Below are 23,361 nucleotides of genomic sequence, written 5' to 3' on the forward strand. Positions count from 1 at the left end.
AATGACACGTTTTACTCTTCACAGATGGAGAGGAGTGTGTTGATAGCAAACAGTTTGGCCTTACAGTATCTTTACTACGAACATATTTTAATATTCACTTTTATCTTCCAACGACAGCATTACTTTACAATATTTCCGTATTTGATCACCTTTAAAAATGCCCCTGAAAAAATATTTTGGGTAAGTGTCACTTATGAACATATTGGTAAAATGTGCTATTTGTGTTATTACATACTCTATTTTGCAGTTAATTAAACACATACCATCTAGACCAGAGGTGGCAAAAAGATATTTTTAAGAGAGGGAATGCCTTACAGTACAAAGCCTGACTTCTGTTCTGTGTAACTTGTATATTTTGCTCTGTGACGGATGTTGGTCCTCAGTCCATTTTTAAAGAAACGTTATCAGTAGATCGGTTAAGATCTAACAGCATATATTGATCAGGAAATGTGTTTTGATAAATCTCTATCAGCCAGTGATAGTACATCTTAATACTGCATCTCCACCAATAGTTTCACATCAATAGAGTAAAACAGCTCCTTACGAACATTGAGCTATAATCTTTTTCACACCTTCCAATGCCTCTGAGCGTAGCAGGAACACCGGGTTCAAGCCAGGACAAATGACTTTTATTAGGCTGCTCCTCTGCTGTTGTCACCTGTGGCTGAATGGGAGGAAATCCCTGCAGACAGGCTGTGAGTTCAGCACATCGGTGAAACAGAAGCTTCTTAAACTAAATACACAAAGAAAATATCTAAAAGAAAAAGCAAAAAATAAAAAATAATGCTGATATTTGTGCCTAACGGAAAGTTAGACAGAATACAGCCGTCTGTGATAAAAACTTAAACATCGCATATTATTATTATACTATAAACTGATAAATTCGTCAACGCCTCCTTATTGTCAGTCTTCACACTCCAGTTGACACTTGACATCCAGTGAGTGTGCATGAACAACACTTTTATAATGAACACCCTGTATTTTCAATAAAGAGTTAGTTTTCCCAAATGGATGAAAATAGTTCTTTGTAGTAGTAGTAGTACTTTCAGCATGAATTAAAAGAACAGTTCCTGGATGAGGTACAGGTGTAGATCCAGATTCTTTTGCTTTTCCTGTTTTTTGTGCACAACTATAAGATCAATCTTGCAGAGGAAGGATCGTTGAGACTGGAGACCTTCAAGGTAACTGATGTGATGTTTACGCCATGGTGTAGCCGTAGCTCCCACAATGCAGAGCAACCAGCAGCCGGTCTTTCAGGACCTCCTGACTGGGGTATTCTGGGAGTTTCAGCATGTTGATACTGGGGAGAGGAGTGAATAAGTGAGTTTGGGGCGGGAATGATGGTCAGGCCTATTCCCCCCCACCAGAGATGTGTGCTAGTGATGCTATTTGGTATCTCTGAAGAGACACACTGCCCCCTAGTGCTGAGTAACATCTTCTGTAAGGCCTTCTGTGAGTTCCTGACGTGTACTGTGGCTTTGCAAGATAGTGGAGTCGTGCTTAATCTTTAACGTGATGGAGGGAAAAAATGAGAAATCATTAGAATGCTTAGTTTCATTCAGGGAGGAATAAATGTTACAGCTCTGGTGCTGCATGGAGTGTCCTTGGCAGTGCAATAAAAGTCTGGCTCTGATCCAGAGCTGTAAGACCTACTAAGCTGCATCTAACCACTGTGAGCACTTAAGGACCCGAGAAGACTAAGAAAAACAGCCGTAGCTTATATTCTTCTGTTGTACCAGTCAGTCTGCTGGTCACCGGGGCTGCAGTATAATAACCAGAGTCAATGGGTTTTGAAGCATTCAAGCATTTTCTGTAAACATGTTATTGTGTCTTGGTGACTTAGCTAAAATTGTCATCATTAGCAAATAAGAAGAAAATCCTAATGAGGAACAATCTGCCCTGCTTCTCTGCTTGACTTTCTCATAACAACATCATGACTCTATGTTTAAACTCAATGATCTCTCTGAGTGACATCCTTATGTTTTCCCCACGGTGAACCTAATGCTCCTGCCTCTTTCCACGTCCCAATGACAAGTAGGTCGTTATAAAAGGATCTGAAATTCCCAGAAAGGTAAACGTAAGCGTTAACAGTTGTTTGTCTGTCTGGTGTCAGCTCTGTGATTGACTGACGACCTGTAGAGCGAACCGATCCGCCTCTGAAACAATGTCAGAGAGGACTGTCTTAGTCTGCGATGTCAGTGACTGTCATTTCTGCCTTTCAACTGGGAATACATTATTTGTAGTTGTTGCTCTGGAAAGTTCCCTGGTCCCCAACATTTACGATATTAAAAAAACAGGAATATTACCAGGTGCTCGAGGTAGGCAGTAGGTTTGAGGTGTATGACACTCCAGCAATGGTGAATTTTTGTAAACCACTTCCACCCATCAGGTACGCAAAACCACCGTGAGGAACCCTGGAACTGAAATGAAAATATTTTACCTTGATTGATTCTAAAAAAAACCCAAAAAAACGTATATGTTAAAATCACTATAGTTTAATTTTAATTAAAAAAAGCACTTACAATTATGCACATCCAAAGGCAAGGTAGCATATTTCATTGTCCTCATCACATAAAAATAGGCTCTCATTTGCATTTATACACAGAATAGAGATATGCTCTAACTCTCAGTGAAAATATCCAGGGGTGATGCTAAAAATACAGATTGCCTCCAAACTCCTAGGAGTAGATTATTTTATTTATTTATTAGAAAGTTTTTAAATAGTTAAGAAAAACCATAGACTTTGATTGAGAACAGAGTAAAGGATGCAGACCAACCTTCCTGTTACAAACTGAAGTAGAAGAACTCGTTCCTCCTGTGTGAGGCTCTTCACCACCTCCCAGAACCACTGCAACAAAAGCAGGATATCACCGTAAACTACATATTATAGACTTTTTGACAATAGATGACTATGATAATCTATCTGCTTGTTTTTAAAGCCTGTGATAAAGTAACAGGATCAGGCTTGTTAACAAAGGACCACGGTTCGAATCCCACCTTGACCAATTATGGGATATTCAGAAAGCACCATTTAATTTGCTCTGTAAAAGCTTCTTAAAAAACGATCACTGCTCCCCAGGAATGGATTGATGAAGTGCTAAACTAAAGCAACCTATTGTTTGAGAGAGGAAAATATAAACCCATGGCATGAAAGAGAATAATCAACAGCCTCTCTTACACCGAGTCAAATTTAGATTCAGATCTCGGTGTCATTTTACAACGTATAAAATGATGCACTGCTGCTGGTTGAGTTACAATGTGAATGTCAACATCGAGTGTTGATGATGAAAACACATCTTTCATCTAGTTTTCAATGGCAACACGAATATAGACATAAAGGTGAGGGGCGAGAGGATATTTTTACTTACACCCTAAAAAAATTACACCCTGAAACATTCAGAAACGTTCGACAAACTGTAAACTGATATCAAAATCCAGATAATTTATGCTGGAGACATAATTAAACAGTCTCTGAAGTTCAGTCAATGTCACTTTGGTAGATAATAAACAAAAAAGCCCACCTGGATAACGGGCTCCTGAGAGTCATACCCACTGGTGTACTCTGTGTTCCTGTACCAATCATGCACATCGATTTCTGGCATCCCTGACAGCAGAAGCTCCTGGAGTACCAACACGCAATTTGTGGAGAAAAACAACAGATTTGAGAACAGTTCATAAATGTTATCAAAATGTGCTGGAGGAAATACTGGTTGGCTTTATTCTGGCTTTATTGTATGGGGCTTGTTTAGAGTTTTAGGGTTGATCATCCAGTTCAATTACGGGGCTGAGAAAATGCCCCTTATTTGCCGTTTGTTTGTTGTGCAATTTAAACAACTTCCAACAATACTGACAAATCCTCAGATAATAAGTTTATTCTGTTGTGAAAAGTGACTGTTGCATCTCCTGATGTAAACATTACAGCATTTAAAAACAAACTAACCATTGTTATGTTCTGGAACAGCGATGGCTAAGAGCCACAATTTTTACTTATTTTTTTTTAATTTTTACTGCAAAGAGCAACATAAGTCCTGTTTGGAAATTCCTAGTCTTTTTTAGTCTAGTTTTTTGCATTTTTGCTGTAATTTTTACCTGCCATTTTGACAGTGAATTTGGTAGGCCTACATCACACACATATATATGTATACATATAGAAACATAAGAGCCGCATGAAACCGGGCCATGCCTGTTCTAGAATGTAAATACTGACATAAATACTCAGTGTTATTATTATTTTTACAGTGTAGCATTGTATTTGTCATTTATACAGCTGGAAATAATGAAAGTGAGGGGAAAACACAGCAGCATGGATTAGCATGGCAATCAACAGGAAAAGCTACGACAGTATCCACTTATGACTCCTGCAAATCTTTTCCTGCATTATAACCCATTTTCTAAACAGGATCACAATTTAACTACAAACTAACTAATAGTGCATTCACTAAATGATGAGAGAATGGCAAATGAAACCATTCATTCTCCTTATATTTTAAATCAACTGAGACACAGCCTTATTTTGCTATGACTTCGCATGACGTCTGCATCCATACAGAATGACAAATTGTAGTTTCCACTTAAAGAAGCCAAATAGGGAGGGACCAGCATCAACAACAACAAGAAGTTACTTACTACAGCTTTCATATGTATTAAGGTTTTAGGGCCATTATAATAAGCATACTGTACGTTAAAGTCTATTTGTAGCAGCAAATTAATCCACATTCGCTTCTCTGTTGTGTATTTAGGGCAGCATGACATCCTATGCGCATTCGTATATGGAGTTTAAATTAACCACAGCTACATGTCCACGGTAATAAAGAGATCCATCACTTTTTCACTTAATTCTGGACAAAAATAGAGCTTTATTGTCCAGAGAAATGAGATATATCAGACTTTAAATAAGAACCTATTTAATAGGAGGTGAAATTCATTGACTTTTTGCTTGTTTTGTTTTTTAGTAGCTCACTTTTAACTAGTTTTCTTTATCTGATGGTGAAATCAGAATTTAGAACAAGACATAAAATAGTGCAGTCATGAAAATATATATTTTTAATACTCTAATATCACTTTCTAAAACATAGAGAGAAGCTGTTTTTGTTTAACTTGAAGACTTTGGTTACATATTTCCAGTGGTGTGATATCTACTGTACTGTTATAGCAGCAGCCTTTAGGGCACTCTTCATAAAAGCAGGTATGACAGTTATTACATAATTTTGACTGAATCCTTTTTATGTTTTACTTTGTTGTGGTTTTGTTTACTCTGAAGTCTAAAAATCAAAAGTCCTTATTTCCTTTGCACGAACCATTTTATCGTTGACTGTGGAACATGCTGCTCTCATTGACGGAATTGATTTGAGTCCTGCAGAAAACCGAACAAAGGAAGTCTAGTGAGGTTTTAGGACCAGATAATGTCCTGTTTGATTGAAGTCAAGCCTCTCAGGATGACTGTCAGTGAGACTGAAGAACTAGAAAAGGATAATAAGTAAAAACACAAGACTGGACATACAATTCTGTTAGAAATCAAAACTCCTTGTTGATAGTGCAGCTTCTATTATGCAGTAGAAATTCTGATTGTTTGAAACGAGTGAAGATGGAATAGGAAGTTTATGTCATTTGTTTATGTCATAGTTGAAGATTAACCTTAGCTTGGTCCTCCACCAGGGGCAGCCACAGCAGTGGTCTTCAAAGTAATTTGGCAGAGTTTTAACACTGGATGACCTTCATGACACAACCTAACCTGGGATTTGGGGAATGGGTGCTATCAAATCCTAAACCTTTGGGTAGCATGTGGTATTGTGGCATCAGTACCACAGTATTTGCTATATAAAACTATTTGGACAACCTAGTGCTAGACATTGCTTGCATGTTTTGCAGACAGGCGACTGAAAAGTTGGATGTCATTAGAAAGTTTGAGATATTGTAAATCAAGAAATTACCACAGACTAGCTTCTTTAGAATACCAAGTATTGCAACCAAGTATTGACCAGTATAGTATGTTAATTTAATTACTGAAACATTGAAACTGTGTTACTCAGTTTAAGTGACATTTTGTTTACTGGAAAGCAGGAGAAAGTTTTCAGTTGAAAGGCATGCTAAAGGCATTAACGCTTCTAAAACGCTTTGAAAACACAAACAGTAAAACATCTGCAACGCTGTAAAAATACACTAAACATTTGCCCTCCAACGACATCATGACCAAGGCATGTCTTACAAATCCAGGATGGGTTAATCATCATGCTACACTATTGATCTGCACAGGAGTGAGGACGTGGAATCCGCCGACACACAGGAAAAGAAAAAAAAACTGCTCTCAGCTGTGATGGAGCTGGAGAAGAGGGAGGAGCTTCAAGGTGACCCCCGCCTTCCCCCCCATCCCCACCTAATCAATTCCTACATCAGGGCTGAGCAGGGTGGCAGTGTCAGGGAGACAAGAATACCAACTGTGGAAAAAAGAAGTGGAGAAAAAAAAGACAAGAAGGAAGGTCAAAGGAGGACGACTCACCAATTCGTATTCATCGAAAAGCTGGATGAGTGAGGGGGGGATGAAAGTGTGGAATCCTTGCAGGAAGGCATTTATCTGAGGCTGTATGGCTCTTGTCATCCTCAGCTCTGTCACCAGCTGTACATACTCGGCCTGAGACACAGAGAGATCACACACACACGAGCATACACAGCATGATCAAAGATCATAAAAGACATGGATGGAGGTTGACACTACTACTACATAGTTATTGTTTGCTACCCTAGTTATACTGCTCTCTTCTTGGCTAAACAGTGCCACCTGCAGGACTTTGGTAGCACGGCGCACTTTAATTACGACTCCCGCAGGCTAAAAGCTACGGAAAAAGAATCAATCGATCACAAGAAACCCACTATGATAGAGTGGAGCACTTATTAACGCCACCTACAGACACAAAAGCATTTCAAATGTTTTACTCACTAACTGGTCAGACTTTCTGGCAATCCAGCGAGACCTCTAAGGATTTTTGTTGTGTAAAAAATCAGGAACACTCAAAGTAAAGACACCTCATATTATAAATGTTATGATATAAATGAAGAAAAATCATTAAAGATGATGAGATGTGCCTTAAACAACCACTGAATAATGAATTAAACACCGGCACTGGAATAAACCCTTTACTGTATTAGAGCAGCTTTTAAAGAGAGATTTGATAAGATGAGATAAAAGGCTGATGTCCTCGGGCTAGTGGTTCTGAAGTCCACAAGCTCCAGCTGTGAGGGCCGTGGGACCTCTGTGTGATGGTTTCTAAGTTAGGATCTTACAAAAACGTGTTAAAGAATCTAAACCAAAGTTACTGTTTTTTACAACTTGGGGGCAGGACCTCTGTAGTCTTTGAAGACATGAACAGGAGGATTTTGTACTTTAAATAAGCACTAACATAAACCAAAAGATATGGAATGTCTATTCTACCTTCATTTTACACACGACATTTTAAGGAAAAGTAAAACTATTTAAGACAAATTTAGACTTATTTGTTTTAAATATTTACCATATGAGCTGAATTTCTTTTGTAGGCGGCCCTGTCTATATCGATTCTCCATAAACTTTGTTCACAGTCTTTTTCTCCCACAGTTGCATAGGGATTTCAGGAAAAACTGCACTGATTTACAACTCACAAGAACTGCATTATTCTCCTCCCCAAAACTCTGCAGATAATAGTATCCACCTGATATCTACACACTGGAGTATTTAATACGACAACTACTCAAACTCAGGCTCAGAAAAAGTGCCTGTGTCCTCAGAGGCATCTTTATGCTGCTGCATCTTGACAGAGATCAAGCAGAAAATCATCAGGGAGAAAAAACATGTGCATGTGACAAACAAACCTTTTCATGCAGTCATGCAGGTGTAGGTCTAGTCATCCTAAGTACTGTATTTAAAATAATGACACTTGAAAAACTAAAAGATAGCAAAGCAACTTTCAGCAAAAGTGCAGTATGTTAAAAAACAAGTGCAGTTAAGTTTTAAAATAAAAGTCTGTAATAGATATCCCCCTCTCCTTCACCTTTAAAACAGAACCTCCATGACAGGCCGAATCAATCACTTGATCATCGAGCTCAAAACCTGAAGGACAGAAAAACTGTCCAGGATCGCAGATCACAGATAAGACTCCCATTTTTATTCTAAGGAGTTATAACAAAGTCGCCACATCTTGGCAGCACGGTAAAGGGAGACTACGTGTAATAATTTATTTCCGGTAATAGCTGATAAGAACTTGCGCGTCCTTGTAAAGTACAATATTAATAAAACACTTGCATCTTTTGTGTCGCTGAACCTTAATGTTCCTGAACACATCAAACAGGCTGTTTGTTTTTTTGTTCCTCTCGTAAACACTACCAACGTAGTATCTTTTTGGATCTTTACATCGAGCTTTGCCATTCACTCAGTAAATGAGGAGTTTCTTATCTGAAATTCTGACCAGAGGACAGAATTTAAGCATTTTCGTGTCCATCCATCCATCATCTACCATCTTTTCTTTTGCATGGTTGTGTGGGGGCGCTGAAGCTACGGTGGACAGTTTGTGAGTCCATCACAGGGCCAAATATAGAGACATTCATACCTATGGTCGATTTAGAGTGTCAATCTAATCCCCTAATGAGCATGTTTTTGGGCTGTGGATCTAAGCTGTGGACAAGTGGCCAGAAGATTTAGAGCACATCCAGACAACACTGACGATGCTGTATAAATGTGGAAATTTGGCTCTACCACAATGACGCCAACAAATCACTGGATTTGAGGGAGTGCGACATGTTTTCCTCCCAAACAAAAACAGACGCCACACATCATCCATGACGATGGTTCTCTTCTAGAAGGAACTTTAATTGTTCTGAGGGTCACTGACCTTGTTGTCCTGTGTGACCAGAATGCTGGTTCCTCCGGGCTTCAGTGGTACTTCCTCCATGGCTCCAAACACATCTGTCTCGACAGAGAAGGTGAGCTCCAGACCCAGGTCACTGATGTCATTATCCAGGATCCACTGCAGGTTCTTGGCGTACTCTGGATCGATGGATGATACATCCTGGTAGTTCACAGGGATCCCTGGAACACACACATCAATGCAACTAAAAAGGAGCATCAAGATCTTAAAAATCAGTAATTAAATGTTCGTTAAATGATCATATTCAGTAATCTCCTGCTGCTCAATCCTTTTCAAGATTGTGGCAGAACTAGTTTTAGCAGTCAATGAGCGAGAACACTAACCACCCATCAACCGTTCAGTTAAAATGTGCAGCATGCGTTGACGCTTTCTCCTCTTACCCAGTATGTGTTTGTAGAAGGAGCGGGTGAAGTAGATGTTAACCAACTGTCGATGGTACAGGGCCAAACCCAGGATCTGACCTGCAAACCTGAAGTAGTTCAGATGGTCTGGGTTCACTGAGGAGTTTCTGTTGGGCTGGAAGGTGGTGCCTGTCAAGTCCACACAAGTATAGACATGTTACTCAGTACAACATGAGAAACATCTGTTTGTCAGGTCATTTTCCAGTCAAGGAAACGTCTGGTACCGTCAGCTGACTGAGTGAACAGAGCGTAGTCTGGGTTGATGATCTCATTTGACAGAATGTCAAACCATTCTCTCACAACACCCTGACCCTGTAACACAGGCACAAGAGACGACTCTGCTGAGAAAAAAAGATGCTAGTGCTCTGTGACAAGTGTCATGTAAATGTTGACTGTAAAAACCAACCATTCCTTCTTCGCCGTGGAAGCGAACAGCGATGCCCTGTTTGAGTTTCTCGTTGGTGGATTTGGAAACCATCTCACAGCTGCTTCTGAATATGGACTCTGTTAGTGAGGAAGAACAATTAAGAGGAAACTACGTTAAGACATTTTAGACATTCAGTGTAGACATTCATACATTTTCAAGACCCAGTAATACTCCATTTTAACTCATTGTGAATGTTTTGTCTGGCCCAAGATTGTATTCATCCTACTGTATGGTTAGAGTTCTCTCTACAGTCATCAGTAAAGTCCCAGTTAAAATAAAAGTTTGCTTTGCTGGTTTAGAATCTAAAAAATTAAAAAAAACTGGATTTATAATATTATAATATCAGAAAAAATTATCAGCATTTATTAGCAAAATTGCTTGTCGTTATGTTCTGTCCAACAAGACATTAATTGCTACAACAGGTTAAAGAGTCACTGTTCAGCTGCTTCAGTTGCAACCATGGCCTAAAATGAGACCACTCTGTCCATTTCTTTTTAACAGTATTTGATTCTGCAGAAACACGCCACAGTGAGAATATACAGCATTTGTAGTTTGACATCTTGTCTTGACATCATTTGGTGAAGTACACGGTGTGTACCTCTGTGGATGAGCAGGATGTCATTCTCGTTGACCGGACGATGAACCATGTCTGAGTCTGGCTGTCCAGCCAGCAGATGCTCGTAGAACCACTCACAGCGATCCTTGAAGGGCTGAGAGGGAAAAAAAGTAAAACTTTAAAACTTATGTGTGGCTGCTGTTTTTAAACTAATTGTCAATTTGTAGCACTTTTCCCCCGACTGTGAATTGTTTTTCCAACTCCTCCGATTTTTCCGCAAGACTTCACCTCTGAAAAAAGGAAGAGCTATTTGCATAATGCTGTACTGTACTCTCTTTGTTCTCTAAGCACTGGAGTTAGTGTGAAAGATAAGAGGGTACGTCTTTCCCCCCCTGGGGGCCAGTAAGTACCAGTGAATCAGAAGATTAAATCAAATTCGTCAGGTTAAAGTCTGCAATTAAAACAAGAGCTTGCTCCCAGGCATGTCACAATCTGTGGGTAACGAGGCTCGAATGCAGCATTTCAAATACTAAAAGTGACGAGTGAAGGAACAGCACTCGTAGCAGTGCTTAAAATTTATGAAGCCCTATAAATGAAACTTAAGAAGAGTTTTATCACAGTGGTTGTACGACAGTTAAACCAGAGTAAAGTGAAGACACACAGGACTTTCAATGTCACTTTCTAAGTCATCCCTGAAGAGACACACGCTGAGACAAAGGGAAACTGACGGCACTTGAGTACTGAAAGATTGAGAAAACAACACCAATACCCAGAGGCAGGAGAGATGTTTTTATTATTTACTTGGTGTGTAAATGTGAGTGAAGTTTTACTGTAATGAAATGAAACGCATGGCTGAGCAGGATGTAATTTACATGAGTTGGGTGCAGTCTTAACAGAGCACTGCACCAAGACAGTAGGTGCTACTTTGAGCAGAGAAACTGAGATGTTCTATAGCTTTGTGAGCTCACACGTTTTGATGGTAATATTACAGTATAGTAGGGGTGTGTATAGGCAAGAATCTGGTGATACGATAGGTCACGCATCAGGGGCAATGATACATATATATTGTGATGTACTGCAAATTAGAATACAGTTAAAGACAGTTTTTGGGAACTTTTGACCCTTATTATGGCTCCCAAATGTAAGTCAGACTCTTCTGATGTTTTATGTCCTAGATTTTGATGTAGGAATGTACAGTATGTGAGCTCGACTTATGGATTAAAACTGAGTTACATCGCATTGATGAACCATCTACCAGTCATGGACCCACTGTAGTGGTAGTTTATAATTAGCACTGTGTATGTTTTTCTATGTTAATTGCAGTTAAATGCTACACATTGATACCATTTTAATTCGTGATTCAAATGATGTAGTGAACATTAGACAACAATTAAGACTACTTTTTTTATCATATATACTTTTAGAAGCCAATCAATAATGTTTACATAAATAGTAAATCATGTGCAAAACAACTATACAACTTTTAAAGTATTATTCTGAGCCAATTGTGACATCACTACACCCATATATCAAACCGCAGCCTGGCACACTCTGCAGGGTAAACACTGGAAGCACAGCTACTTCAGATTACCTCCTGTGTCTCGTGTCTTACCTGGCCTTTGATTATATGCATGAAACGCGACATCAACTCCGGACACTCCAGGAGGAAGTGGAAGTGGTTAAAGATGATTTTTGGATTCCTATACAACCAGTGAAGAGAAAAGGAGACAAGAATGCAAATCAGAGGAAAGAAGATGCTGAATCAATATCTTTTCTCTCATTTCTGTATGTGAAGAGGCTAATGTGTTGGGGGAGGGCTGCATTGACTCACCTGGTTACGAAGCACTTAAGAACGTTGTCGTGCTTGCAGACGAACTCGATGAAGCGAGGGGACGTCATTCTGTGTAAGGAACAAGAAAAGGTGTTGGATTCGAACAAGGTTCAGTGGCAGAATCTTTATCGCAAATGCACAATTAATTTAACTGAAATTTCAGTGTAATATACGTTGGAATTACTCGTGGTACTGGGAAAATGAGACAATCCAGCTCATTCAGAAAGCTGAGAGAACCCAGGGTTGTAACAATAGGAGAGAGGTTAAGTATTTTTATCTGTCCAATTCATATTATTATGAACCTATAAAAGGGATTTAATGAAGAGAGATAAATAGGGGAACAACAGGGAAGTAGATGAGGCACAGATAGTCACTGGGAACTGTACTGGCACCCTGGACCTTTTGGCTGTAAAATCAAATATTTATGAATTAATATAATGTTATTACTTGGGTTTTTTTTCCTCCTATTTACTACCTATATATTTTAGAATCATCTTCATGCAACTGAAAACCAAAATGTTGAGTTTAAAAATAGAGCCTTGTCACTACGAGCGATTATAAACTTTAAAGAAAGACAACCAAAAGGTTTACACGCATTTAAACGTCCACTGAAGGACATGATGGACAACACATGACAATCAAACACATACCCTTGTGGCATCTGACAGGAGCAGGACATGTAGAAGGCCTGAATCACAGCACTGAGTCGATTGGCCGTCATAGAGATGACATCTTCTCCATCAGCATATACATCCGTTTCCATGACGATCTGAGTATCCAGCAAGGACGGCAACTTTTGTGGAGAGCCTGAGTTTTCGACCTCACGCTGCTTGAGGAGCAGAGAGGCGATCTCACTGCCAGAAGATGAGGAAGACGGGTTTTTTCTGTTCCTCTCCAGCTCAGTGGAGATCAGAACCAGCCACTCATCCAACGAGTGCCACAGCAGCTCCAAAGGCTGAAAATATTTAAGCTACAATGAACGTATCCACATAACAATGTCTTCCAATAAAATTAGAAGAGGGGATCTGTGACATCTAAACATACTCACCTTGAAGACCTGGCTGCGTGGAGTCTTGTTGCCGTTGTAGCCCATATCGTTGCCATTGTTCGGTGATGAAGGTCCCAAGCAGAACACATGGCAGAAAATGCGAACTATTCTCAGCAGACTCTTCATCTGAGCCTCAAAACTGCTGGACAGGCTGTGCAGAGACAGAGGGAAGATGAGTGACAAAAAAATGAACCACTATGACAAAGAGGAGACAGCTTTAGAGAAGAGAATGACAAGATTTCTTTTAGTATTAAGTTGGTTTTCTGCTTTGTCTGATTTAAGCAGACAGGTCTTGGAGAAGGTGCAGAAGTCATGTTTAGTTATTTTGTAATTTGGAAAACAAAAGGTTTTGCAATTCTGGTCCCTGTTAAAAGCAGTTTAACAGATTCATAAAACCTTTGCTTTGTTGTGAGACCTGGTTAGGTGATGATAGATAGATAGAATTTACCTGAGAAGTTTGTGCCCATTGGTCGTAGCCACCTCAGCAAGACTTGTCAGGATCCTGTGGTAATGGCTGTCACTCTGCTGAGAGACATGCTCCAGCACCTGCCTGAGCTGAACACACACACAGGCACTGAATACACACGTGTATAACGGTAATATATGTAGAATCTTGAGAATAGGAACAGAGACGCATCGCATTACCATACTCTCTTTAATGTCCTCATTTTGGGTCATCTGGATGAGAGTCTGGAATAGTCTCCCATGGTGCTGGATGAGAATTTCACAGGTCTCACCATATCCACCCTGATGAAGACACAGGTTACAGATCAAGTCTCACAGGCTAAAAAGGCTAATGCAAGGGCAAAAACAGCAAAAGAGAAAAAGAAATAATATTCACCTGCACACAGAGATCCAGAGGAGTGATTCCATTCTTGTCAGCAACATATTTGGCACCTCGTGAGAGCAGAATCTGGGCAGTGTCTCTTTGGCCGTGGCTACAGAACAAAGTTTAACACGGCATTGATTAAATTGAAGGCCTCAAAGTGCAAAGATACATCCTTTATCTTTTAAAATGAGTTTATAAGTAACAGTAATCTTATCTCTCGGTGTCTCTAATGAATTAAAAAGAACAACACAGTATGACAGTGACAGGAGCTGTGTCATCACCTGCAAGCAAAGTAAAGAGGCGTGGCTCCAGAGACATTTGGCCGATTTATGTCAGCACCTCTGTCCAGCAGGCATAACACCGTCTGAGGAGGAACAACACAGCCACGATCATTACACAGTCATTACACTCAGACTTTTGTCAGTTCTAAGTAGCTCACTGTTTTGTGTCCATTCTGACAGGCCACATGTAGAGCTGTCTGACCCATAGCATCCTCCACATCCACATTAGTCACATGCTGGACCAGATCGTGCAGAAGCTCCGTCCGTCCATTCACTGCCAACCAATGGATCTGCAGCAAAGGTTCAGATTCAGTCAGACCACATGACTAACAACACAAGCAGGTTTTTACACAGATTATTAAAGAGATGAGATGGAACCAAAAGATTATGATCCACATACAGCAGTCAGTCCCTCATTGTTGCAGATGTTGACATCAGCATTATATTCCAGCAGTTTGCCCATGCACTTCTTCTGTCTGATGGAATATAAAGAGAAATGAATCATCAGTAACATACATTACATTAAGGCAGGATATTAGTCGGTGACGGCGGTGCATCAGTCTGACTCCGAGGTGACTGAGTAGGGCAGCTGCTTGACATCTGACCCTGAGACAGAACTCAAAAGGCAGCATTGACAAATGCCACAAATGGAAGACTTTGGACTTTTTTTAATCTACACTCATGGCTGTGCTGCTCAAGCAGTCTGCGGTTTAGTCTGAACCTGATGCATTTGCATTCAAATATCACATATTTGAATGCGTTAGGATGAAGCTAATCTTCTTTCATTAAAAAGTGTTGCTGCTGCTCTGGAAAAGAATGCACATCTGAACAAGCACGTTTTTCTTCCCTTTCTTGCTGAGCTGCTAATTATGGCGCAACACTGTTTCCTGAGGAAGCACAGTTTTTTGGAGGAGAAAAGGTGTTCATAACAGTATGTCAACAAAATGTTTTGAATTGTTTCAGCTTGCATTTTTTTCTGTCCAAATCCAGATATCTCATTTCTCATTTCTCTTTTTATATTCATGTAACTAAAGCCAAATGAATAACACATAATACAATATAGGTGTTGTTTTTTTATACTATCAGCATTCACTTTGTAGATATTCATTAATGAATACTGCCCAAAAAAACAACAGTGATATAAAATTCAGCAGAAGACTTCTCCTACCCATTCCTGGCAGCGAGGTGCAGAGGAGTACAGCCCGAGATGTCCTGGTAGTTTGGATTTGCTCCTTTCTTTAGCAGCAGAACCAGACACTCCACTGATCCACAACTTTGGACAGAGGTTCTTTATGAGTTGAATTCTATTTATCATCACATATATGCTATGACATGACACAGACACATATCTTTTTAGATCCAGATCAATTCGCAGATAGTGAAGAACCTTTATCTGATTCTGTTTTTTTTTCCATACTATAAGATAAACGTTATTATGGGCATAAATATGCATAGGAATAACAACCCAAAAATGTGTGTATGTGTGTGTGTGTGTGTGTGTGTCACAATGTTACTGAAGTAATTAGCTGTAGTTTGCTGTAATAGTGAAATAATATCTTACTTAGCAGCAATGTGCAGCAGACTCCTTTTCACCCGTCCAAATGCGTAGTTAACATCAAACTTAGAGTTGAGCAGCAGCTCTGACACCGATCTTGAGGGAAGGAATTAAGTAAAAAAAATATAAACACACAAACTGCAAAGCACTCATTACAAGTATTTGCGCGGAGGTCAACATACTTAGGGAAGACAGTGATGCTTACCTGTGCTGGTCAGCCATGACCATTGGCATAAGTGTGTACACTGCAGTCTCATTGTCTGTGAAGTATGTAAAGGTCTTGTGTCAAACAGATAGTTTGTTAAATTATTTAGCAGCAAACCACTGCTCCTGTAATGTCTATACACTTCTATATTTTAGCTTTATGTCCATCCATCCAACCTGAAATTATATATAGTCCCTTTGTAATTAAAATAATCTAAATGAGCAAAATGGACATTTTTGTTAGATGTTTTCGAAAGGACACTTGTGCTTCATCAAATAGTTAAAAAAAAGTGCCTCTAGTTGTTTGGGGGTAAATCGAGACTCTAAATGGACAGTCAGCATTAATGTGACTATAAAGGAAAGTGAACTACTCGTCATTGTGACACAGCACACCGCTGCAAACAACATGTGACCTCAATGAGTGGATTATAAAAGCATTATGAAAATCAGGAACAGTCGTAGATTAATCAATAACTGTCGCCGTCACAGTCTCTGATCTCATGTATGTGAATGAATACAGCTTGACAACGAGATTCGTGTTTAACATCAACTTAGTGTGTCACGCCGGTGTGTATGACACAGTAGTTACATAGTAATGCCACTCCACTGACACGGTTTACTACATTGAACGTTTACTACAACATTTGAACCTTCTCTGCGATGACCCTGGGGAGGTTGCCATACCTTCCGGGAGTTCTACCGTCCTAGCCCGACGAAGGGAGCGGGTCAGCCGGCTGAGCTGTACGTTAAGCTGCTCCATAGCTCGTTCCATCATAGGTGAAACGCCGGGTTTATTTCCTTTTAGAGAGACGGTGTCGGTCCTGGGCGTCGTCCATGGGCGCTGGCAGAAGGCGGACCGTTCTTTAGAGTTCGAACAGATTTACAGTAGACTCGCACTGCCCTGGTCATCTACGACTGCTATGCCACGGTTACTTCCTGTTATGATTGTGTTAGGGATCGTGGGTAATGTAGTTTAGGCCGATGTGTTGCTGCTAAAACGCACAAAATGTATGAACAAATTGTAAATACTTTGGAATGCTAATATTCACGCTGTGCATCTTTAAAATATTGATATTTATTTATATCATTTGTTTATTATTATTCAAGAGTTTATCACATTATCAGTTATTGCCGTGTGTCTACAGTGAAATGTAAAACTATTTGTATCAGGATTCCGTTTTTTGTCAACAAATAGAACGTTTTGGGAGTCAACGTTACACACTGTAATAATACCTGTTCTACAACGAATATTGGGATTAGTTATAACTCATTAATATTTGTTAATTTATGTAATTTGTACATTCAATGTGCAGGCTGTTTTACCACACCTATTATGCACAGTCTCAGGACTACAGGATCTAAGACATTTAATCAAATAGAGATCAAAGTTATTTTTACAACTAACAAATCTTAAGGAGAATAAAAACTTAAAATGTGTCAAGTGTCCCAGCACTTGCTTTTAGGGCGTTATTTATTGTCACATTTTGGTTCCAGCTAAATTGTCTCAGTTCCAACTGTTTTACTGTTTGAATAATAGTAGTTAACTATATATTAATTTAATAGTTATTATTATTGTCATAAAGCTTTTTTTGATCATTTTACCATCATAGAGCAAGTATGGATGACATACATACATACTGTGGCCACAGGGGGGCATCCGACTCCAAACGCTAATATTGCATCTCAGCATGAAAGATACTGTATACTGTTCTTGCAAAACGACGTGTGTTCTGTGATGCATATGCAACATGTAACCAGAAAGGGACACTACACTGCACACAAAGTGTTTATTGAACACAGTAAATCATTTTAGGTTCAAGTATTTCGTGATTGTGCTAGTGTTATAAAATCAAAAAACACATTAAACAATTGACCAATGCAAAAATGACCAGTTCTCTATTCTAAACTATAACAAATCACATTCTGTTTTTTTCCTTGAGCTGTAGCATAAGGTCACTTTAAAATCATAGCAACATTCAACTAGTTTAAAATGTAACAAAGAGTGTGTGGATTCTTTGTGAATTAAAAATGTGTTTTAAAATAAATATATAAAATGTAATTGTTTCTATAAAACCTCATATTTTAGGATCATTTTTAATGTCTTAGTTTCTGGTTAACAGGGTACAATTAAAAAGGGATTTAAAAAAAGAGACAAAATATTAACATAAATCTGAGTTGAACTTAAGTCATTTTTTAAACAAACCAATTAAACTTAAAAATGTGAATATATATTGACCAGTATTGATGGTTGAAATAAACACATTGTTTTCCAACTATTCTGTGACCATGACGTGTTAAAACATTACTGCTTGGGGAAACCAGTCAGTGCTCCATGATGGACAAAAACATTAAATACACAACATTTATGAACAAACACCAAACAGACACACAGCTCTGTTGAACACCTAGATGGCTTCTTAGTCTAATCTTGCTTATCCTGCATGTTCAGTGGCCCAGCTGTCATCTATACATAGACATGTGACAGAGTGGGCTGGATGCAAGAAATACTTTTGTTGGTGATCATTGGTCCCGTGTGGTTACACCTCTTCAGTAGAAGTGCTGGGCATACGGATGGACGGTGCACAGTCCTTGAAGACGTCATCCTCCATTGCTTCTTCTATGGGATTCATCTTGGATCCTTTTGTACTTGGTGATTTTTCTAAAATTTAAATTATAGGTAAAAATTAGGGCACAACTAAAATGTCAATGGCAAAATGAATTGCTAATAATCAAACTAGATAAATTAAATAAAACAGGTTCAAAATATACAGTACCTGCTCTTACAGAACATGTTTTATTTATATAGTAATGTTAATTATGATAAATTATGATTAGTTATTATACCAACTACTCATGATTAATCATGAGTAATGAAATAAAACATGTCATTCATTTTGTAGTCCTAGTAAAAATGAATAAACATGGAAACTTTCCTGCAGGCCTATCCTCAACATGTACCTTTTTCTTAAACCACAATGAGACTTACGGGACGATCCTGCAGATCCTCCACGTAGGATTTGGTTTAACACATCATCAGTGTCGTTGGCGCTCGCCATGCTGTTCCTCACCTGCATCATGGACAGCTGAGAGCAGAGACTGGGCTGACGGTCCATCTTCTTCACCGCCTGAAACAAAGCCACCGTGTCGGCTCAGTAAGAGACAGTAGCACAGAAAGTTTTAAAATGGAACAGCAGAGGTTGATACCTTGTCACTCAGTGTGGGGTCATTCAGAGAGTACAGTTTGTTGGTGATGTCTTTCCCGATGAGGTAGCGGAAAACCTCGTTGAGGAAAATGTCTGACTCCAGGAAGTAGGTGAGCCTCTCTCGAGACCAGCACAAGTATTTACAGTTCTCCTCTGCAACAATGGTCACCTAGCAATTGTTATCAATTCAAAAGTTTTAAAACAATGAAGTTCTGATTTTGTTAAATATGTAGTTTAGTGTATATTCTGGATATCACCTGGAACTTCTCCCCTCTGTGCATCTCAGTGGACCTGAACTCTGGGGAGTCAATAAAGGCATTGGTGTAGATGTTGTGGAGGAAGTGACCTCTGTATGACACCTTCATCCTGTCACAGAGAATCCACAAGTTGGAGCTCTGAATACATATTTTAATCAACTAAATAACAACTCAATGTTGTTAGTTGAAGGAGTATTACCAGTAATGACCACTAGGTGGTAGTCAAGTGTCGTAGAACGTATTATAGAGTGTTGAGCTAGTTGATTTAATGAATGGATACACGTAGATCTTGGTAAAAGAACAACACGAGGCTAATCAATGAACAACCATTGGGAAAAACAACTTTGGCTACAAACAATAATATATTTGTACTTTTGTTTGAATTGTCTGTAATTTAACTTGTTTTTTTATCATTAGAGACAAATAGAGAGACAATAATATAAAAAAGAATGGTAGGATATGGTTTATTAAAACCTTTTAGAAGCCTGATAAACTAGGCACAAACAAAAGTAACTGTCTTTTATTGTTGAAATGTTGTTAAGTGAGAGGACCTTTACATAAACCTTTGACATTAAGCAGTGTATTTGCTTTTTTATTTTTGGTTAAAATAAAATGATTTTTGTTGAGACAAAATCAAAAGCGATGACAGGGTTTTCTCTGAGATGTTACAGATAAAGGAAGTCACATACTTTCCTTTGAGCAGAATGCTGAGGCGTTCGTCAACAGAGGTCTTATCTTCGGCAGCGTAGGCCTGGCCTTTCTTTAAGGTCTGGATGGTGCAAAACTGTCCCGTCAGCCTCTGAAACAGAGACTCCCGCACATGCAGGGGCTCAAACATCCGTTTGTAGACGGAGCGCAGCTCCCTGTCAATCTTAATCTGACAAAAGTAGGACAACAGTTCTCATGTTTTATCTCACGTCATATATTAAAGAATGTGATTCTCTAGGAGCAGTGAGTGAAGGAGGACAGGTCTCCTGTCTCATTAGGAAAAGTTCTGGTCTGATTCTATCAACCTGATGGTATCCCCCTCTACCCCCTGCCCTCCCTACTTATACAGAATCCCCTTTGGCAGCCATGATAAAAACCTGCATCTCATTACCATAAACAGGAGTGACCCCTGGAGGTAATGCTGTTTCCTACCAGCGACAGTAAGAAATACCTGAAACCCTGAGCCTCAGCAAATAAATAAAACACACACACACAGAGAGAGACCAATGTCCAGCTCAGTATTTCAATCAGAGTAAGAACACCAGAGTGGGCTGAATGTGAAGTGACTGCTAAGATGGTGTGTTTTGGGAGGTGAGGACTCACAGGTCTGCGCTTGTACATGAGGAAGAAGAGATGCATGAAGTTGACCACCAGGAACACCACATTCCACACCATCACATCCATGTTGCATCGGTACAGAGTCGCCCACGCAATGAAGAGGCCACATCCTGTCAGGGTCACCGACACAGGGCAAATTAGATATAGACAATTCTTCACTGGGAGAGTTTTTGTGTGTTACTTTTTTGTTAAGTCCCAGTCATTTATCAGGTGATTGTGGGTAATGCTCCTGTCTCACGGTGGACATGTGATTTCAGTCTCTGCTACATGCTGATTGTGTCAAATGCTCTGAGTGGTCATTGGGATTAATGCTTTATACATAGAAGAAGAAAAAGAAGTAGTAGTAGTAGCAGTAGTAGTAGTAGTAGTAGTAGTAGTAGTAGTAGTAGCAGTAGTAGTAGTAGTATGGAATGCAGTGGTATGAAGATGACTTTAAATTATACAAACATGTTTACCCAATTAATTGTTTTGACTATTTTAAAACCAAACTCCAGACAATACCAGTTTAGTCTGGTTTTTGACTAAATTCTATTTATTTATTTCATTTATATTATACCTTTTAGTCTGAAAAAAGGGACAAAGCCGAAAGGAAAAGAAGTCTGGGCATTACTGTTTAACTTTATTTATTTAAATTCCCTTTTTGTTTATTTACCACCTATGTATGTGTGTGAATCCATGTGACTGTTTATGCACATATAGGAATGTGCTTATACAATTCTTGGATATGTGTGTGTTTGGGGCGGCTGAGGGGGGTAGTTGCTTTTATTAAGTGAAGCACTTAAGTCACGTCGACCACGTCAGTGAATGTTTACTTGGCAGCACCTTGTTGTTTGCTAAAAGTCTAAACTGACTGTCTTCACAGTCATGGTCACCATGTGCAGTAGCTGACCTGACTGTGGTAAACCCAGCTTTTTACATGAGTTCCAGTCGTACTTGATCCACCGCCCACTGCAGCTTTCAACAGTAGTTAGTGAGTGCAGATGAATACAAATGATTTCACTCAACAGTTTTTATTTTAATCTAACTAACAAAGCTATCAGCTCGGCAGCTCCGATGTAAAATCTTTTGAGGAAAAATAGACCAATATAAATAAACGAACTGTCATACAGTCATGTTTCCCATAAATCCCGTTGCTTCCTGTCCCCACTCTCTTTCCAAGTACAATGTAAACACACTGCAAGTGTTTTTTTTTCCACTGGCTCTTCTCTCCTTTCTTTATCTGCTACTATCACAGTCCTGTCGGTTCTCAGCAGGGTCAAATCTGCTCTTGTTGTTTGGATCTAGACTTTATATTTAACTTAATGAATTGAGCTAGACTAGAAGTTTACTGCTGCTTTGATCCACACCGCTGTTAATGATACATATAAAATAAAAAAAAGTCTCCTAATGGCAGTGTGGAGATCACAGGGGTACCATCTGCAGGAGGTGATGATCACCGACTGACCTGTCATCAGCAGGAGACGTAGCAGGATCATGTGCAGACCCAAAGTGGTGGGGATGACCAGGCCCAGCAGCAGGGACAGGTTTCCCAGATGGAAGAGGAGGTGGTGGGTCTGCTCCCACTCCTGGCACAAGGTGACATTGGAATCAGCCTCCAATCCTGGTGTGGGTGAGGGAAAGGAGGGCAGTGTTGGGTAGAAGAGGAGGGGTTGATCTGAGGGAGAAGCCATCCTTCAGATGGGTCACCTTCAAGCATAGAGGAAGGTTAGGGAGAAAGGGAGTGGATGGGCTGGAAACTCGAAATGCATGTTTGATATGGAGATGTTGGATCTTCTCTGGCAGTTAGCTCTGAAGTCTGATTTCAAAAAGAATCTGGACCAGTTCAACCCTTTAGGGTGAGGGGTTTTATGGAAATGGAAGATAAATGATGAGAATTTAAGTCACTGACAGGGAAATGTTTTAAATGCAAACCGTATTATTGCTCCCTCACTGAATCTATATCCTTGTCTGTTCCTCTGTCTAAGGCAGTTTAGTCCTATTTCACTGTACATGTGATGCTGATGACTGTTTGACTCTGTCTTTCCTTTGGTCTGACATGTGAATACAGTTGAAAGTCAATGTGGTTTCCTGATGAAGGTTTGAGTAAAACAATGGAAACTAACATATAAAGTAGAACAGACTCTGTCTCCAATTAGGGACATACAGCGCTTGTTTAAAAATGTGTGACTCATAGGACGCTCACAAAATAATTTACTACAAAGTTACTGTGTGTGCGCGCGTGTGTATATAAAAATAGATGAGCATGTACTCTGAGACAGCACATCTTGAACGTACCTACAACTTTACAACATGGAAAAATCAGTACTTACCGCTTCTTCTGCTGCCGCGAGCGAAATGCGGGTGTGCACCGCACAGATTCAGAGGGTTTTAGAGAACGGTTTGAAAGCTTCAGACACCGCTGGTGACCACTGAGCTTCTGCTCAGATCCAGGACTGCACAATGTGCGCCGCACATTCCACACTGTTGACAGCCGAGCGACTAAAATAGGCAGGGAGGTATGCGCCTGCAGTGTGCCAGAGATCCGAAGGGGGGAGACAGAGCTCAGTCAA

The 23,361-nt window shown here is 39.6% G+C and overlaps 2 protein-coding genes across 4 annotated transcripts; both read right to left on the bottom strand.

Moving 5' to 3' along the window:
• Positions 1-6: 6 nt before the first annotated feature.
• On the bottom strand, positions 7-17,280 carry hace1 (HECT domain and ankyrin repeat containing E3 ubiquitin protein ligase 1). 2 transcript variants are annotated; one of them, XM_008324074.3, is made up of 24 exons: positions 16,711-17,280; positions 16,028-16,082; positions 15,829-15,918; positions 15,436-15,540; positions 14,668-14,743; positions 14,426-14,557; positions 14,268-14,350; positions 13,999-14,095; positions 13,803-13,904; positions 13,606-13,712; positions 13,158-13,308; positions 12,760-13,064; positions 12,110-12,178; positions 11,891-11,978; positions 10,321-10,432; positions 9,702-9,799; positions 9,520-9,607; positions 9,275-9,424; positions 8,859-9,055; positions 6,497-6,628; positions 3,522-3,620; positions 2,778-2,848; positions 2,307-2,420; positions 7-1,300 (listed from the first exon to the last, which is right to left on the bottom strand). In XM_008324074.3, exons 1-24 carry the CDS (start codon positions 16,799-16,801, stop codon positions 1,198-1,200), a joined length of 2,715 nt encoding a protein of 904 aa, XP_008322296.1. In that variant the 5' UTR covers positions 16,802-17,280; the 3' UTR covers positions 7-1,197. The 2 variants fall into 2 exon arrangements, with proteins under 2 accessions (XP_008322296.1, XP_008322295.1); XM_008324073.3 differs by having other exon boundaries at positions 12,760-13,079.
• A 519-nt stretch (positions 17,281-17,799) lies between these two features.
• Positions 17,800-23,271, bottom strand: popdc1 (popeye domain cAMP effector 1). 2 transcript variants are annotated; one of them, XM_025061612.1, is made up of 8 exons: positions 23,122-23,271; positions 22,257-22,498; positions 20,798-20,922; positions 20,176-20,363; positions 19,487-19,595; positions 19,231-19,398; positions 19,095-19,151; positions 17,800-18,685 (listed from the first exon to the last, which is right to left on the bottom strand). In XM_025061612.1, exons 2-8 carry the CDS (start codon positions 22,480-22,482, stop codon positions 18,653-18,655), a joined length of 906 nt encoding a protein of 301 aa, XP_024917380.1. In that variant the 5' UTR covers positions 22,483-22,498; positions 23,122-23,271; the 3' UTR covers positions 17,800-18,652. The 2 variants fall into 2 exon arrangements, with proteins under 2 accessions (XP_024917380.1, XP_008322297.1); XM_008324075.3 differs by having other exon boundaries at positions 19,013-19,151; positions 23,122-23,268.
• Positions 23,272-23,361: the final 90 nt, after the last annotated feature.

The sequence above is a fragment of the Cynoglossus semilaevis genome, chromosome 13 (assembly GCF_000523025.1).
Source record: "Cynoglossus semilaevis isolate Cse_v1.0 chromosome 13, Cse_v1.0, whole genome shotgun sequence".
Lineage (NCBI taxonomy): Eukaryota > Metazoa > Chordata > Actinopteri > Pleuronectiformes > Cynoglossidae > Cynoglossus > Cynoglossus semilaevis.

Excerpts from the sequence above, each read along its gene's own strand:
- hace1 (XM_008324073.3), bottom strand. The coding sequence starts at position 16,801 with ATGATGGAACGAGCTATGGAGCAGCTTAACGTACAGCTCAGCCGGCTG. Across the intron at positions 13,309-13,605 it reads AATGGGCACAAACTTCTCAG|CCTGTCCAGCAGTTTTGAGG; the intron begins GTAAATTCTATC and ends GTCTCTGCACAG. Across the intron at positions 11,979-12,109 it reads CTTAAGTGCTTCGTAACCAG|GAATCCAAAAATCATCTTTA; the intron begins GTGAGTCAATGC and ends CTGGTTGTATAG.
- popdc1 (XM_008324075.3), bottom strand. The coding sequence starts at position 22,482 with ATGGCTTCTCCCTCAGATCAACCCCTCCTCTTCTACCCAACACTGCCC. Across the intron at positions 20,364-20,797 it reads TCATGTACAAGCGCAGACCT|ATTAAGATTGACAGGGAGCT; the intron begins GTGAGTCCTCAC and ends TACTTTTGTCAG. Across the intron at positions 19,399-19,486 it reads ACAGAGGGGAGAAGTTCCAG|GTGACCATTGTTGCAGAGGA; the intron begins GTGATATCCAGA and ends AACAATTGCTAG.